The following is a 13,712-nucleotide window of genomic DNA, read 5'->3' as shown; positions in this document are numbered from 1 at the left end:
TATTGAGTGTGGTGTTAAATAGGTCACGACTGTCTCTTCAGTCCATGACGGAGCTGACTGATGCCATTAGGTCCCCTCTTCCCGTGCCTACCAGCTGGCCCATAGGGGAGTCCAGGGTAAAACACAGTGGGAAGGGACCTGATACAAACGCCCAGCTTTGGTGGCAGGAAAGGGCTTTGCTTTACATTCTAATTGACTTAAGCATCCAACAGACATTGCTCTGTGCCGAGGACACTGTTCTTAACCAACAAAGCGCTCAGAGTCGTAAGTTGAACAGTAAGATGAGAGCAAGATATACAGGTTGGAAGAACAGGAGAGAAGAAATAATAAGAGTCTGGCTTGCGTGAGGATAGTCCCCACAGGCTCGGATATTGGAATGCTGAGAAGTCAGAAAGCAGCACTACTTTGAAGGACTGGGAGGCGTGGCCTTGTTGGAGGAAGTACGTCACTGGGGGTTGGGCTTTGAGGGTTCCAAAGCTCAAGCCCTGTGTCTGTCGTCTTCCTGTTGTCTACGGATCCAGAGGGAGATCTCTCAGCTCCTTCTCCAGCACCATGCCTGCCATACTCCCACTCCCATGATAATGGACTACGCTTCTGAAACTGTAAGCCAGCCCTAACTAAATGCTTTCTTTTATAAGCATTGCCTTGGTCATGGTTATTTGCTGTATCGTCCCTCGACCCCGGGCAGGGGAGGTAATTTAGCTCAGTGATTGAAAACTTGCTTAGGCCCTGGGTTCAACTGATTCTCCCACCCCACCCCCACCCCACCTCACCCCCACCCCCAGAGAGTGCTAAAAAGCAGTAAAAGAATGTATATATTTTAACCAAAACTTACTCTTTAATTCACATATTTTTATCCACAGGTGGGGAAAACGGGAGACACCTATCATGTTTGAGGAGATTACCATGTGTCACCCACGGCCACACAGATACACAGCCAGACTAAAATAATCAATACCCAGATCTCCAGGAACTGCCCTCCCAGTTTTAGAAGTTTAGCATCTTTATGAGACATTACATGAGAAAAGAAAGCCAGGCCCTGATTCCAAAGCCCTGTTCTTCAACATCTGTCATTTAGGAACCAGGGTCTAGGGAGGGGCTGCTGTATATAGTCCAACTCTAGAGCCCATGGACCTTCTAGCGCTTCGTGAGAAACGCTGAGCCAATATCTTCATTTTTCTAAGGAAAAGATGAATGTCTTATATTCAATCTTACACAAGATGGCCCAAGAAGACAAAAGAACTCTGGCTCTTAGCTTTTGAAAAGGGACACCCTTGTGAAGGCCTGTGTCTCACCATCTGCTTTGTCCCCAGCAAGGGGTGTCTGTTACTGGACACCGGCAGTGAACAGAGTCTGACACAGCGCATATTTTAACCCTGGCTCCAGCACATGACCCTGGGTGGCAAGGGAGGCCCCACTAAGTTTTAGAGGTAGGGCACGCTTTTACAGATCCCTCTGGAGTCAGAGGCAGGGAGTGATTCTGAGTATGTGCTGTTGGAAGCAGAACCTCCGGCATACATAGACAGTGTGGTGGTTTGCATATGCTTGGCCTACGGGGAGTGACACTATGATAATAAGGACAGAACCTCTGAAACTTAGAAGCCAGCCCCAATGAAATGTTGTCCTTTATAAGAGTTGCCTTGGTCATGGTGTCTGTTCACAGCAATAAATCCATAACTGAGACACACACAAACATAAAATATTTTTAAAAATGAAATAAGATTATTAAATTAAAAAAACCCAATGCCAAGACGAGTAACCTCCTTTACAAGGTGGTCTCTGACACCTCCAAAACAATCCTGGCTATTGCTCACCAGAACTAGATGGCAAACCCCTCAGGCTGAAGATATCACATGCTTTGGTGGAAGGACTTAAGAGAAACCAAGGTGGAACTGAGCTGGAAGATACCCCGCTGCTGCTAGCTTTCATAGTGCTGGAGGGGAGAAATGACATCAGTGGTCTAATTTAGCTGTGGACACTGTAAGCGTATTACCAACCTGCCAGGCAAGATGTGCCCACTTTCCAATTGACTTTGAGGCCCATTCAATAGGAGGGAAGTCATGTATGGAATTTAAAGTCTATGGCTGGGGACACTGTAGATCCCAGAAGAGAAGTTACTATTGTTTCGGTAAATGGACATGATGTAGCTGTCAAACTGCCTTTCAAATGTTTACATTTAAGTCCACAGAATTTTGAGGAGAAAAAGTTCTTGTTGTAGTGGATGACAGTTACTGAGTGCCTTATAACTAGGCTAAGCGCTATTGTAAGTGGGAATAAGTGACCGTTGAATGTTTAGCCCTAAATGACAGTGAGGTTCATCATCTCCTCTAAGGCTCAGGGAACAGAGGACGAGGGAACAGAATGAATTTCAAGGTTAGAGGGAAGGGTGGAGTGTTGAGAAATGCCATCTTCCAGGTATGATCTGGCTGTTATACTCCTGAACTTGTAGCAGCTATAATTACCTGCCCAAGATATATTATTATTCTATATAACAAAAATCTCATATTTACTGACTGTTCATAAAAGTATTCCTGGAAAAGAAACCTACAGAACAGTCTAATAAAATGATTGTAATATACATTTTTTAAAAAAGCGGAGGCTCTTCTGTATCCCTGAGGAGACACCAAGGCTGGGTGGTTGTTAAATCACAGCAAAGAGAATTGAAGCAATCAATTCTCTTCCCTAAAAATGGAAGGACCTGGGCTTGGACTTAACAACTTGGGGTTTCCCATCTACCCTTCAGAGATAGGTGGCAGGGTGCCTCGGAGAGGGACTGTGGCCTCCTTCCTGGCCTCCTCCCTCGGTGACTTACTGGGGTGTGCCTCCTGAAGAGAGCGCTCACCTGTGTGAAGGAAACCGCTTTCGCAACTCAGAAACAATTAAATCTTCTACTCGGTGATCTGTTTCTGTCACAAGATCGGCAGCAGATGTTTTTGTAGAGACGCGTTTTTCCTCTGTCAGGGCCTTCCTGATGATCTGAAATAAACCATGAGAGGCAGTGAGGTCTGTGGGCCCCCTTGTGACCCCAACCTTCTTTGGGGAGTTGCTAGCCTTGACCAGGACCTGGGGTTTTCTCCCCTCCTCCTTCCCTGATTCTAGGAATCTTAACCACCAGACCTTACTCTGACTCCCCACCTGAAATGCTACATTCAAATTCCACTCAAAGCTCTACCTTTGAAACAGTTTTCTCTGGAAGTAAAAAAAAAAAAAAAAAGATTTGAAAAAGGCTGGGGCACTGTCAACAGGAGCTCCCCAAAATAAGATGGTGGGACACAGGTTTGCCTCCGAGAACCCTGCGATTTCAAATTTGCGAGATCTGTGTGTAAGAACTTTCCTCTGATTCACTTTATGAATCATGCGCACATGTGATGTGCCGGTGAATACAGGCTACAAACATCCCCACTGAGAGCTGAGCTGCGTCATGGAAAGCGAGGCTGGTGCTTGCTGCTGTACACAGAAGAGCACCAGCCACCTACAGGAGCACAGCAAAGGCACTGGAGGATTCTCAGGGACCACGAGCATAGCCTCTACAACAGCAGGGTGAGCTGTCAGGACATCTGGATTGGACCCACTATGACTAAACACAAGGGTAAGGCTTGGGTTGGCACCACTTCTGCTGCCCAGGTGTTGTTCCAGGAACTCCTAGACACCCAAACAGGAAACCAGAACACAGTCAGGCCATCACTGAACGCTTCAGGAGGATCAATGACAGCGTGTGGAAGAAAATGACACCTCCAGTTCTATCTGGGACTGTTTTCTTCATGTCTGTCTGTCCGTCTGTCCGTCCGTCCGTCCATCCGTCCAAACCCGGATAAAAGTGGTAAAGTCAGGGTACCTAAATATAGACTTGACATATTCCCTCCAGAAACAGCTACCTTCCCAAATCACATATTTCTCTCTAAAGCACCATCAAGGGTCGGCAAGTCGGCTCAGGGGGTAAAGTGCTTGCCATGTGGGCTCGATGACTTGAGTTCAGTCTCCAGTGTCTTTGTAAAGGTGGAAGGAGAAAGTTGTCCTTCTGTCTCCACATGTGCATCATGGGACATGTATCTGGCTCCGCATACACACACACATACGTACATATATACATACTAAATGCATAAGAAAGTACAAGCCAGACTGGCAACTCAGATCATGACACCCTTTGCCCGTTGTGGCACTTAGCAGGCATCTGGCCAGCACTACTTGGCCCACACTATGTACTGAGGATGCCAAGGAGAAGAGGTCGTCGGTGGGAATGAGGGTTGTCAATAGAATCCTTTAAGTTACATCTTACTTCTGTGTCTGTCTGTCCGTCTGTGTGGACACACACGAGCCACAATGTATGTAGGAAAGTCAGAGGACAATTTGCAGAAGTTGGTGTGTCCCAGATACAAACCCAGGCCCTCAGGCTCAGCTGACCCATCTACCTGGCCCACAAGTGGAATTTTTTTTTTTTTTTTAATAGTTTTTTCAAGACAGGGTTTCTCTGGGTAGCCCTGGCTGTCCTGGAACTCACTCTGTAGACCAGGCTGACCTCGAACTCAGAAATTCGCCTGCCTCTGCCTCCCAAGTGCTGGGATTAAAAGCGTGTGCCTCCACGCCCAGCCACAAATGGAATCTTAAAAAAACAAACAGAAATGAGGCTAGAGAGATGGCTCAGCAGTTAAGAGGTCTGACTGTTCTTCCAGAGGTCCTGAGTTCAAATCCCAGCAACCACATGGTGGCTCACAATCATCTGTAATGAGATCTGATGCCCTCTTCTGGTGTGTCCGAAAACAGCTACAGTGTACTTACATATAATAAATAATCAATCTTTTTTTTTTAAACTTTATTTATTTAATGTACGAGTGCTCTGCTGCATATACATCCGCCTGCCTGAAGGCGTAATATCCCCTTATAGATGGTTGTGAGCCACCATGTGGTTGCTGGGAATTGAACTCATGACCTCTGGAAGAGCAGCCAGTGCTCTTAACTGCTGAGTCATCTCACCAGCCCAATAAATAAATCTTAAAAAACAAACACAAACAAACAAACAAACAAAACAAAAACCAGAAACGAGACATCCAGTGGTCCCACACTCAGCATTCCATGCAGCAGCTCCCGCCTGCTCTGCCTCAGTGTCCTTCCCAGAATAGAGTCTACCTACGCGGTACTGTTTTAATCCGGGCTGCAAAAACAACAGATAAGCATGACTACGGAAGGTTTAGAAATGACAGGCAACGCAAAATCCGAGAGGTCACCTACAGTCCATTAACTTCAGCTCACCACTACTGTTCACATCCTGCCCGCCTCCCTCCTGCACTGCAGGACTTCCTGTCTTGAACCGGCAATATCCTGCCCACCACTATCACCACACTCATTCACTTACGACACCGATTTGCACACAGCGTTGCTTGCCAAAGCCATCTCCACAGGTGCTCATAAATTCAACAGTCTTCAAGTGTCTAGCTCCCATGAGGCCTGACATCCTCCAGGAATTTCAAATTCTGGGCCAGTCCAGGCAGGCTACTTGGCACTGTGTGTATATCGTATCCTGTGTATGGGTGCAGCAAATGTAGCTGGGTAATGTGCTTGCTGTGGTGGGGGAGCCAGGGGAGAGGGATCTATCTCAAGAGTCTAACAGGCCGACATAGCCACAGAGCTTCTGGACTTCGGCTGGAAGAAGAAAGACCTTTCTCTAGGTTGGGGTTGGGGGTTTGAGATCAACATTTCTGGCATGCTCCATTGTGGTAAGAAGCCAGGGCAGTTTTCATACCTTGGAGCAAGGAGGGGTACCAGAAGGCTGGGACAGTCTTACTTGGTAGGTTGTGTGTGTGTGTGTGTGTGTGTGTGCGCGCGCGCGCATAAAGAAATCTCCATTTTGAACCAGTGCCTCCTGAGACCTACTTAAGAGGAAAGCAGACATGAAACCAGTTGATGTGGCCTCCACACAGAAGCTAGACTGAGGATTTAAGACAGAGATTAGAGGGCTGGAGAGATGGCTCAGCGGTTAAGAGCACCTACGGCTGCTCTTCCAAAGGTCCTGAGTTCAAATCACAGCAAGCACATGGTGGCTCGAAATCATCTGCCATAACGAATCTGACTCCTGGAGTGTCTGAAGATGGCTACAGTGTTCTTACATATAATAAATAAATAATTAAAGCTTACAAAACATTTTAAAAACTTCTGAAAACTCCCCAGTGGCTTCCTATCACTCCCCAAACTCCCAAATGTTGCACGGCTCACCCTCTACAACCCAACATATCAGGTTGCTCTTCTTCATGTTTCAGACTTCCCCGCTGACCTAACAGCACCTGTTTCTATCCAGGGCCTTTATATATATAGCCTGGCCCTCCACCCATCCCTTCTTCCCACCTGCTGCTGTCTTATACGCTTAGTACTTGGCTGTGTTACCCCATTACAGCATGAGGTCCCTGACAGCAGACGTCCCCTGACACTTTGTCTAGCTGCCTGTGTGGAGCTGTCTGGAGTACAGTAACTGCTAAGGACCCGTAAGGCACGTGGACTGCAGGGGTGGTTCCTTTGTCATTTCTTCCAACAGAACCACCCATGTCTGTTTAAACACCAGCTACCCTGGGTCTGTTCTCTTGGCTCTTCCTCTTGCTGTGCTAGCAAAGGTTCCAGTGTGCCCGGAACCTACTACCCTCTGGACTTCCCTAGAACATGGTCTCATCTACTCTTCTGCTTTCAAAGCCAAACTCAGTCTGCCTTAGGTACTCACCCCATCATCTACCTCCATAACCACACATCTCCCCAGCACGAAACAGATGGCCCTCACTACCCTGGGTGGCCAACGTCATGTGGCAGCTTTCTGGATTTGGCCTTAGGCATCTATCTCTTTCCTCCTTTTAGGAACAAAGTCCCCATGTTTCAGGTAGGTCCAGAGATTGCCCTGATTTTCCCCTTGTACTCCCGAGCTTCCAGGGTGAGAATGGAGAACCTCTGCACTTCACAGGCCATGTCCTCCAAGAAACACCGAACTTTCCCCTTGGGGGGGTTTCTCCCTTTTCAGAGTTTGTGATCCTTGCGAATAACAGCCAGGGTGGTCCCAAGAAGAGGCCCTCGTCAAAGGACAGAAAACCTTAGCTCCTGGGGTGCAGGTGGGGGGTTCCACAAGCAGAGCCCCACTCGGGGCCATGTACTAACTGCACATCCCCTTGCTCTTGCTATAGGGATCTGAAGAGCTTCAAGACCAGCAGGAACCCTGTCTCTCAGGTACATCTTCATTCCAATGATGTCACTCTAAGGGTGGTATCCCTCCATGAGGTTTTTGTTGCCAGATATCCCCGTTGGTGGTGGTGTGAGTGAGAATGGCCACAATAACCTCATCCATTTGAATGCTTGGTCTCCAAGGAGTGGAAACGTTTGAAAGGATTACAAGGATCAGAAGGTGTGGCCTTTTTGGAGTAGGTTGGTTTTGAAAGTCCAACAGTCCTAGTGCTTTCTCTCTGTGTGCCTGTCTGTCTGTCTGTCTGTCTGTGGATCAGGCTGTAGCTATGAGCTACTGCTCTAGAGTCACCAGTACTACCTAAGCCTCTGATACTGTAAGCAAGCCCCCAGTTAAATGCTTTCTGTCATAACGGTTGCCTTGGTCATGGCGTCTCTTCACAGCAAAAGGACAGTGACTAAGACACCATTCTTCTCTCTGACTCAGGCAGATAAGCACCTCCTGCACAAGAGGCCTCTCGCAGAGACCGGCATTTGTCCCCAGCACTCGGTGACTGGTGAGAACCCCTTCATTCTGTGTCCACCTCCTACAAGCAGATGTGAGCCTCTGCAAAGGCCGCCACACCTGCAGGTCCCCATGAACACTTGCCGATGGGGCAGATAAAGATGCCTCGCTGTCTTACACCGAGGTGCCTACTCACCACACTGGAAGGCCTTTGTAGGCACTCTTGTGATGGCATGTCTAGCCTCAGGGATAGTTAACAAGCTTGGTTTTTCAGTTTAAAAGTCCCACCGCTGAGTGTGGCGCTCAGGGGCCACTTGGGATTGGTCACTACGACCCAAAAGCCTCTATCCACACCAGGCCTCACCTCACCACAGATTCTGTAAGAGGGGCTCAATGTGGTGTGGGGGTGACGTGCTCTTTTAAAACAAGACTGTTCACTTTAGCCTTTGTTGTGTTATTGTGGCTGCCATACTGGATAGAATGTGCCTGTGCCCTCCAATAGTGCTACTTCCTTTCCATCAGGTCCTGGCCTCACACTAAGCCTTGTGTATTCCTTCTCCCCTCCTGCCATTGTTTTTGGAGACATGGTCTTACTATGTAGGCTGGGCCAGCACTGAACCATGCTCTTTCTGCCTCAACGCCTGGAGTGTGGGGGATCAGACGAATTCAGTCAGGTAACTAGCCTGTTGTTTCTTGTGTGGCAGGCCCTTCATACCCAGCCTGAAGTGCATAGGGCGTGAGGCCACCCTGGGACCATCCCATGTCAAGCTCAGTCCCTCACTGGTCTCTCCTGCATGCCTCCTCTCATCTCTGTCTCTCTGGACACAATGTCCCTTTTAGTTATAATGACACCCCAAGCTATCCCGACCGCAGGCTTGCTCTCCCAGTCACACCTCAGCACATCTAGATCTTGGCTGAGTCTCCTTCTGAGTCAGTGGCTGGTAGCCATAGCATCTGACTAGGGGAAGGGGACAGTGGCTGTCTTGTCTCTTCCCTAGACTGGGTGCTTTTAAGGCAATGAGCTTTTCATCATAGCATCTTCAGGATAAGCTCACCCTGCTCCGCAGGCAAGCCGGTAAGCCTCCGCAGCATGCCCTGGATGGTGCCAGCCCTGTGGACCAACACATGGGGAAGCTATACAAATTCACTTAACTCAGCCAGTGAGTTCACAACTGTGGGCTCATCTACCTTCTTGTTCTTGCCCATTTTCTATCACTGACTGAGTAGAGATAAGCTACCTTTCACAACCAGAGTTCTGAGATCGACAGTCACTTGGGACCCAGAGCCATAATGTGCTTGTCTACAGCAACAGTGGCATCTGAGACATCGAGTTGTTTTAAGAGTCCAGGCCAGCTGCCTGTGCCGACTGATAACACTCTCAGACTCCTACCACTCTGGCTTTTGTCAGAAAATAAATCTGACAAAAATCTAATGGCTTATGACCAGACATTTCACACACACACACACACACACATACACACACACACACACACACACCCCACATGCAAATGTCAAACAGGAACGTAAAATCTAAGGTTGGGAAAAGTTTAACATATATAATTTATAAATATATACATATATTAAATATATAAAATAATATATATTATGTTAAATAATATATTATATTATATTATAGGGCTTTTTAAAAGAAAAGGAAGCTAAAGAAGTTTAACTCTCAATCTTCACACACTGAGAGGAGAGGTGACAGAGTGTTCGCCACCAAGCGGTGAGATCTAAAAGCCTGTCACCCTGCTCTGTAGCCATAGCTAAGCTGCAGTGGGAGATGGGGGTGTGTGTTGTGTCCCAGCTAAAGCACTTTCCCATGACTCATTCCCCCTTAATCTTAGGGATTTTAATCATTCTGCCGGCAACAAGTTAGTGTGTGCTGTTATTTTCTAAGCTCTTTTCCATGACTCTTTTCCCTTTACTCTTAAGAGATTTTAATGAACTCTACCAGCAACAAGTTAGTGTGAGCTTAAAAAAGATTGTTTTTACAGGCACTATCTACAGCATGTGCTTTAGAGGCCTTCTGGCCTTTCTCACCTCTCCAAGGAGCCTTCAGTTATTGTTTATATAAAATGTATACTTAAGCCACTGAAGCCTGAATTCCAAACTCCAAAAAGAAAGTTATGCATCTCCCCCAGTGTCAGACAACCTAAGCCGAGCGCCTATTCTAGCCAACTGCGCATCTATCTCCCTTTCTCATGCCTGGTGGCTGACTGACACACCTCTCCCCCCCAGTCCAGTCTCATCTCAGGCTTAGGCTAAGGCTCTTGCAGCTCCCGGATTCTGTACTTATTTCAGCCACGCCACCTTCATATGCACCTTTGCCTGACCTTTTGTGTCTTTCGCTCCACACCCCCTGAGCCCATCACTTCGCCCTTCTTAAAGATACAAATTAACACTGACAGTCTTTCGGGAAGCTATCCCCACCTCTCAGGCTCTCTTCTGACCTCCTTTATGTGGTCTTATGGATGGCAGGCTTCCGTGACTAGTCTCCATCGGCGGCAGAGGGACGTCAGGCAGTGCTCACCAGAGACTAGGAGCAAGCAGAGGCAGCAACACTGGGATTCTCAGACTGACTCAGCCTGGGGAAACCAAAGCCTCCCCTCAGCTCAAGTCTCTCCTTGACTTCCAGGAGAAGCCGGGAGCAATCCAGGCTAGCCTGAGAGCCAGGCAGGCTAAGGCTGGGAGTAAGGGTTGGTCAGGATCCCCTCTTCTGCACCCCACTTTGTTCCAGTGCTGGGATGGGCATGGAAGGGGAATGCCTAGAGCTGGTTACCAACATTTCACTCTTCCAGCTATAGAGCCGTGCCCTCCCCTAGCCCCAAGGACTCATCGTCATCATCATCGTCACAAGGCAGAGGTTCCCTTGGGTTAGCAAAGGGCCACCTCAGGGACTCAGATATCAGAAATGGCTCTCCATCAGCGTTTCTTCAGGTGAGGAAATCCACCAGACTCCCTCCTTCCCAGATACACATGCAGTCTTTCCCCTTCTTAAGGGCACTCCATTCCCATTTTTCTCAGACAGCTTTTGTTAGTAAAAGGAACATGAGGCATATACAAAGAGGGGGACCCAAAGTTCCTGAGCCCCTTCCCCACTGGGGGAAACAAAACAAAAGTTAAATAAAAGTTGGGGCTGGGGTGAAGGCTCAGTCAATGAAGTGTTTGTGATGCAAGTATGATAACCTGAGTGTGGGTTCCCATCACCAACATAAAAGCCAAGCATGGTGACACCCGCCTGTGATCCAAGAACCAGGGATACAAAGACGCGGGTGGTGATGGTGGTGTGTGGTTGCCGGAGGCGTGCTGGCCAGTTGGTCTGGCTTAGATACTGTGAGAAATTCTGTCTCAAAAAATACAAAGGTGGTAGGGTAGGATGGAAAGATGGCTCAGTGGTTTACAAAACTCTTATTCTTGCACAGGACCAGGTTCAATTCCCAGCACCTACATGTAATTAACCTCTGTAACTCCAGGTCCACGGGATCCAGCGCCCTCTTCTGGCCTTCTTCAGCACTGCACTCATGTGCTGCACACACCTAACATGCGGGCAAGACACCCTCATACAGAAAAAGAAAATCTTGAAAAAATTACAGTAGGAGGCAGCAGAGGAAGACACCTGACATCAACTTTCGCCTTCAAATACGGACACACACCATTTCTTTCTTTTTTTTTTTTCATTTAAAGAAAAATCTGAATAAAGGAAATGAAACAGAAGGAAAAGAGGAGGAAGATGAGACGAAATAACAGCAATACACTGACGGCTGTGTAAGTTCAGCCCTGGGGAAATCAAGGGAGGAAAATCCTGAGGTCAAGACCAGCTGGGGCAACATAGTAAGACCCTGTCTCACAAAATCAAACCAAAGAAATGAAAAGAAACACATCCCCTTTTAACATGACTTCATATAAGGAAAACAGCTGGTTTCTCGGGTGGGGTCAGGATACTGGAAAACCAGCGCACCCTCCAAAGGGCACCTGCTTTTCATCGCTAATGACCTGTTGCTTCACAGGGACCCTGGGTTTCATCTGCAACACTGGGGTGGCAGGCAGAGAAGGGACTAAATGCTGGCGAAGGTTTCAGAGTTCCCTCCTAGGCTGGCTCCTGAGATAACAGGGGTGGGGGTGGGTGAGTTGTAGGTCACTCAGGGACTGTGGATGTAAGATCACTGCTCTCTTTCTCTGCACTTCCTTCAGTGGTAGATGTATCAGCCCAGCCCGGGCAGGAGAATGGAGTCATCAGAGGAAAACAGAGTCATCAGAGGAAGACGTCATACAGGGGCATTTGGGACTCTCCCAAAGAGAAGAGCAGGAGCCCAGGCTGGGGTGATAGCATCCTGTGGGCAGCCAACTGACCAGCCTCCCCACGTTCTACCTCTCCTGTGGATGCGGTCAGTCTCTCTCGGCTGGGAATCCCACTGGCTGTCCATGTGTCAGAAGCTCAGAACACCCCCACACCTGCCTCACCGGCAGTTCGCTTTCTCAGGACACTGTCCACCCTGAGTGACACCTGACTTTCAGACCCAAATCCCTGATATCATCCTGTTCCCTCAGGACCCACATCCACCTCAAACTGTCACCTCAGCCTTGGTAATCAATCCTTTATCATCACCTCTTTCTTAACACAGCTCAGCCATATTGGGTAGGATCTATGCAGCAGCCAGGTGGACTGCGGCTATTGAGTCTCACACAGGATTCTACACAGCCCTCACATCACATTCAGAGGGAAGGCTACGCACAGTCCCCGAGTTGCTCGACACATATTGCCTGGTGAATGAATGTCACTGCTTTAGTACCACAGTTCAAAAAACAAATAGTATCAAAGAAACAAATAAACATGCAAAGGACATTTAAAACTAATGAAATACAGTCTCACCTCCCCAGATCTCCTTTTTTTTGCAAGTGGGCAGAAGTCAAATGTAGATTCAACGTGGTCTCCTAGATTTGCTACCAACCCCATCAGACCCAGCATCATCTAGTACTGAAGTGGGTATGAACAATTTGGGCAAGAATCTGAGTAGATATTTAGGTTTCATGAGATCTATCTGTGGGGTGTGCAGGCATAGCTGTAAGTTATTGTTATCTAGCCTATAAAGGGATGGCTCTCAGAAGCGTTCCTCCTGTCCCCCACACCATTTGGCCTGTCGGCTGCCACTGTACAGAGAAAGGAATATACCTGTAGAGGACAGATGGCTCGAGAAAGGTACTGACAGGCTAGAAGAGAGGTTTTAAAAGCATGCAGCTGGAATCAAAGCCTGCTCGACACTCTTCATGTTCTAAGTAATATATAAAATATGGCAGCATTAAAGAAAATGTAAAGTTCTCGGTCGATGACAACTGTAAACATTTTAATTGTAGGGGCTGGAGAGATGGCTCAGCAGTTAAGAGTTAACTGCTCTTCTGAAGGTCCTGAGTTCAAATCCCAGCAAGTACATGGTGGCTCACAACCATCAGTAATAAGATCTGACCCTCTCTTCTGGGGTGTCTGAAGACAGCTACAGAGTACTTACATATAATAATAAATAAATCTTTAAGAAAAAAAATTTAATTGCAGCAGCACAAATTTTCTAAAATATCAACAACAAATTTCAGTTTGCAATAGGAAAATATGTGTACTTTTCTCGTCCCTCACAGGTAACACTACAGTGAGCCAGCATTATGCTATACAGCTATAATCCCAGCACGCGGGAGGCAGAGCCCAGGGGATCATGAGGCCAGCCTGGGCTAAACATGGAGACCCTCTCAGGAGGAAGAGAAGAACAGAAGGAATGAGGGAGAAAATACTGTAAGGACTAAGGGTGTGGCTCTGTGGTAGGGCATGTGCGAGAGGCCCTAGCTGGGGTCTCCTGCAACGCACGCACGCATGCACGCACGCACGCATGCACGCACGCACGCACGCACGCACGCACGCACGCATGCACGCACGCACGCATGCACGTACAGCCAGGACTTCTGAAGCGCAGGGATGACGCCGGCAGGCTGAGGATGGAGGGGCAGTGGGTTGAAAAGAAGGTAAAGGGAATTGCAAGGCAAGGGGGCATCCCTGCAACAGGAAGCTCTC

The 13,712-nt window shown here is 47.9% G+C and overlaps 1 protein-coding gene and 1 long non-coding RNA gene across 7 annotated transcripts in view; one reads left to right on the top strand and one right to left on the bottom strand.

Moving 5' to 3' along the window:
* Positions 1-13,712, bottom strand: part of Impa2 (inositol monophosphatase 2) — a 29,970-nt gene that overhangs the window by 14,065 nt on the left and 2,193 nt on the right. The window contains exon 2 of the mRNA NM_053261.3: positions 2,843-2,976. Coding sequence (NP_444491.1) covers positions 2,843-2,976 — 134 coding nt within the window. The remainder of the gene's footprint in view (positions 1-2,842; positions 2,977-13,712) is intronic.
* Gm30321 lies at positions 345-13,036 on the top strand. 6 transcript variants are annotated; one of them, XR_003952604.1, is made up of 7 exons: positions 345-602; positions 6,835-6,856; positions 7,155-7,197; positions 7,641-7,706; positions 10,456-10,594; positions 11,131-11,422; positions 11,849-13,036. It is a non-coding gene; the product is annotated as a predicted gene, 30321 (long non-coding RNA). The 6 variants fall into 6 exon arrangements; XR_003952601.1 differs by having other exon boundaries at positions 7,637-7,706; XR_003952602.1 differs by lacking the exon at positions 6,835-6,856 and having other exon boundaries at positions 7,637-7,706.

This window comes from Mus musculus, chromosome 18 (genome assembly GCF_000001635.26).
Source record: "Mus musculus strain C57BL/6J chromosome 18, GRCm38.p6 C57BL/6J".
Lineage (NCBI taxonomy): Eukaryota > Metazoa > Chordata > Mammalia > Rodentia > Muridae > Mus > Mus musculus.
This window is presented reverse-complemented; position numbering and strand designations above follow the sequence as displayed.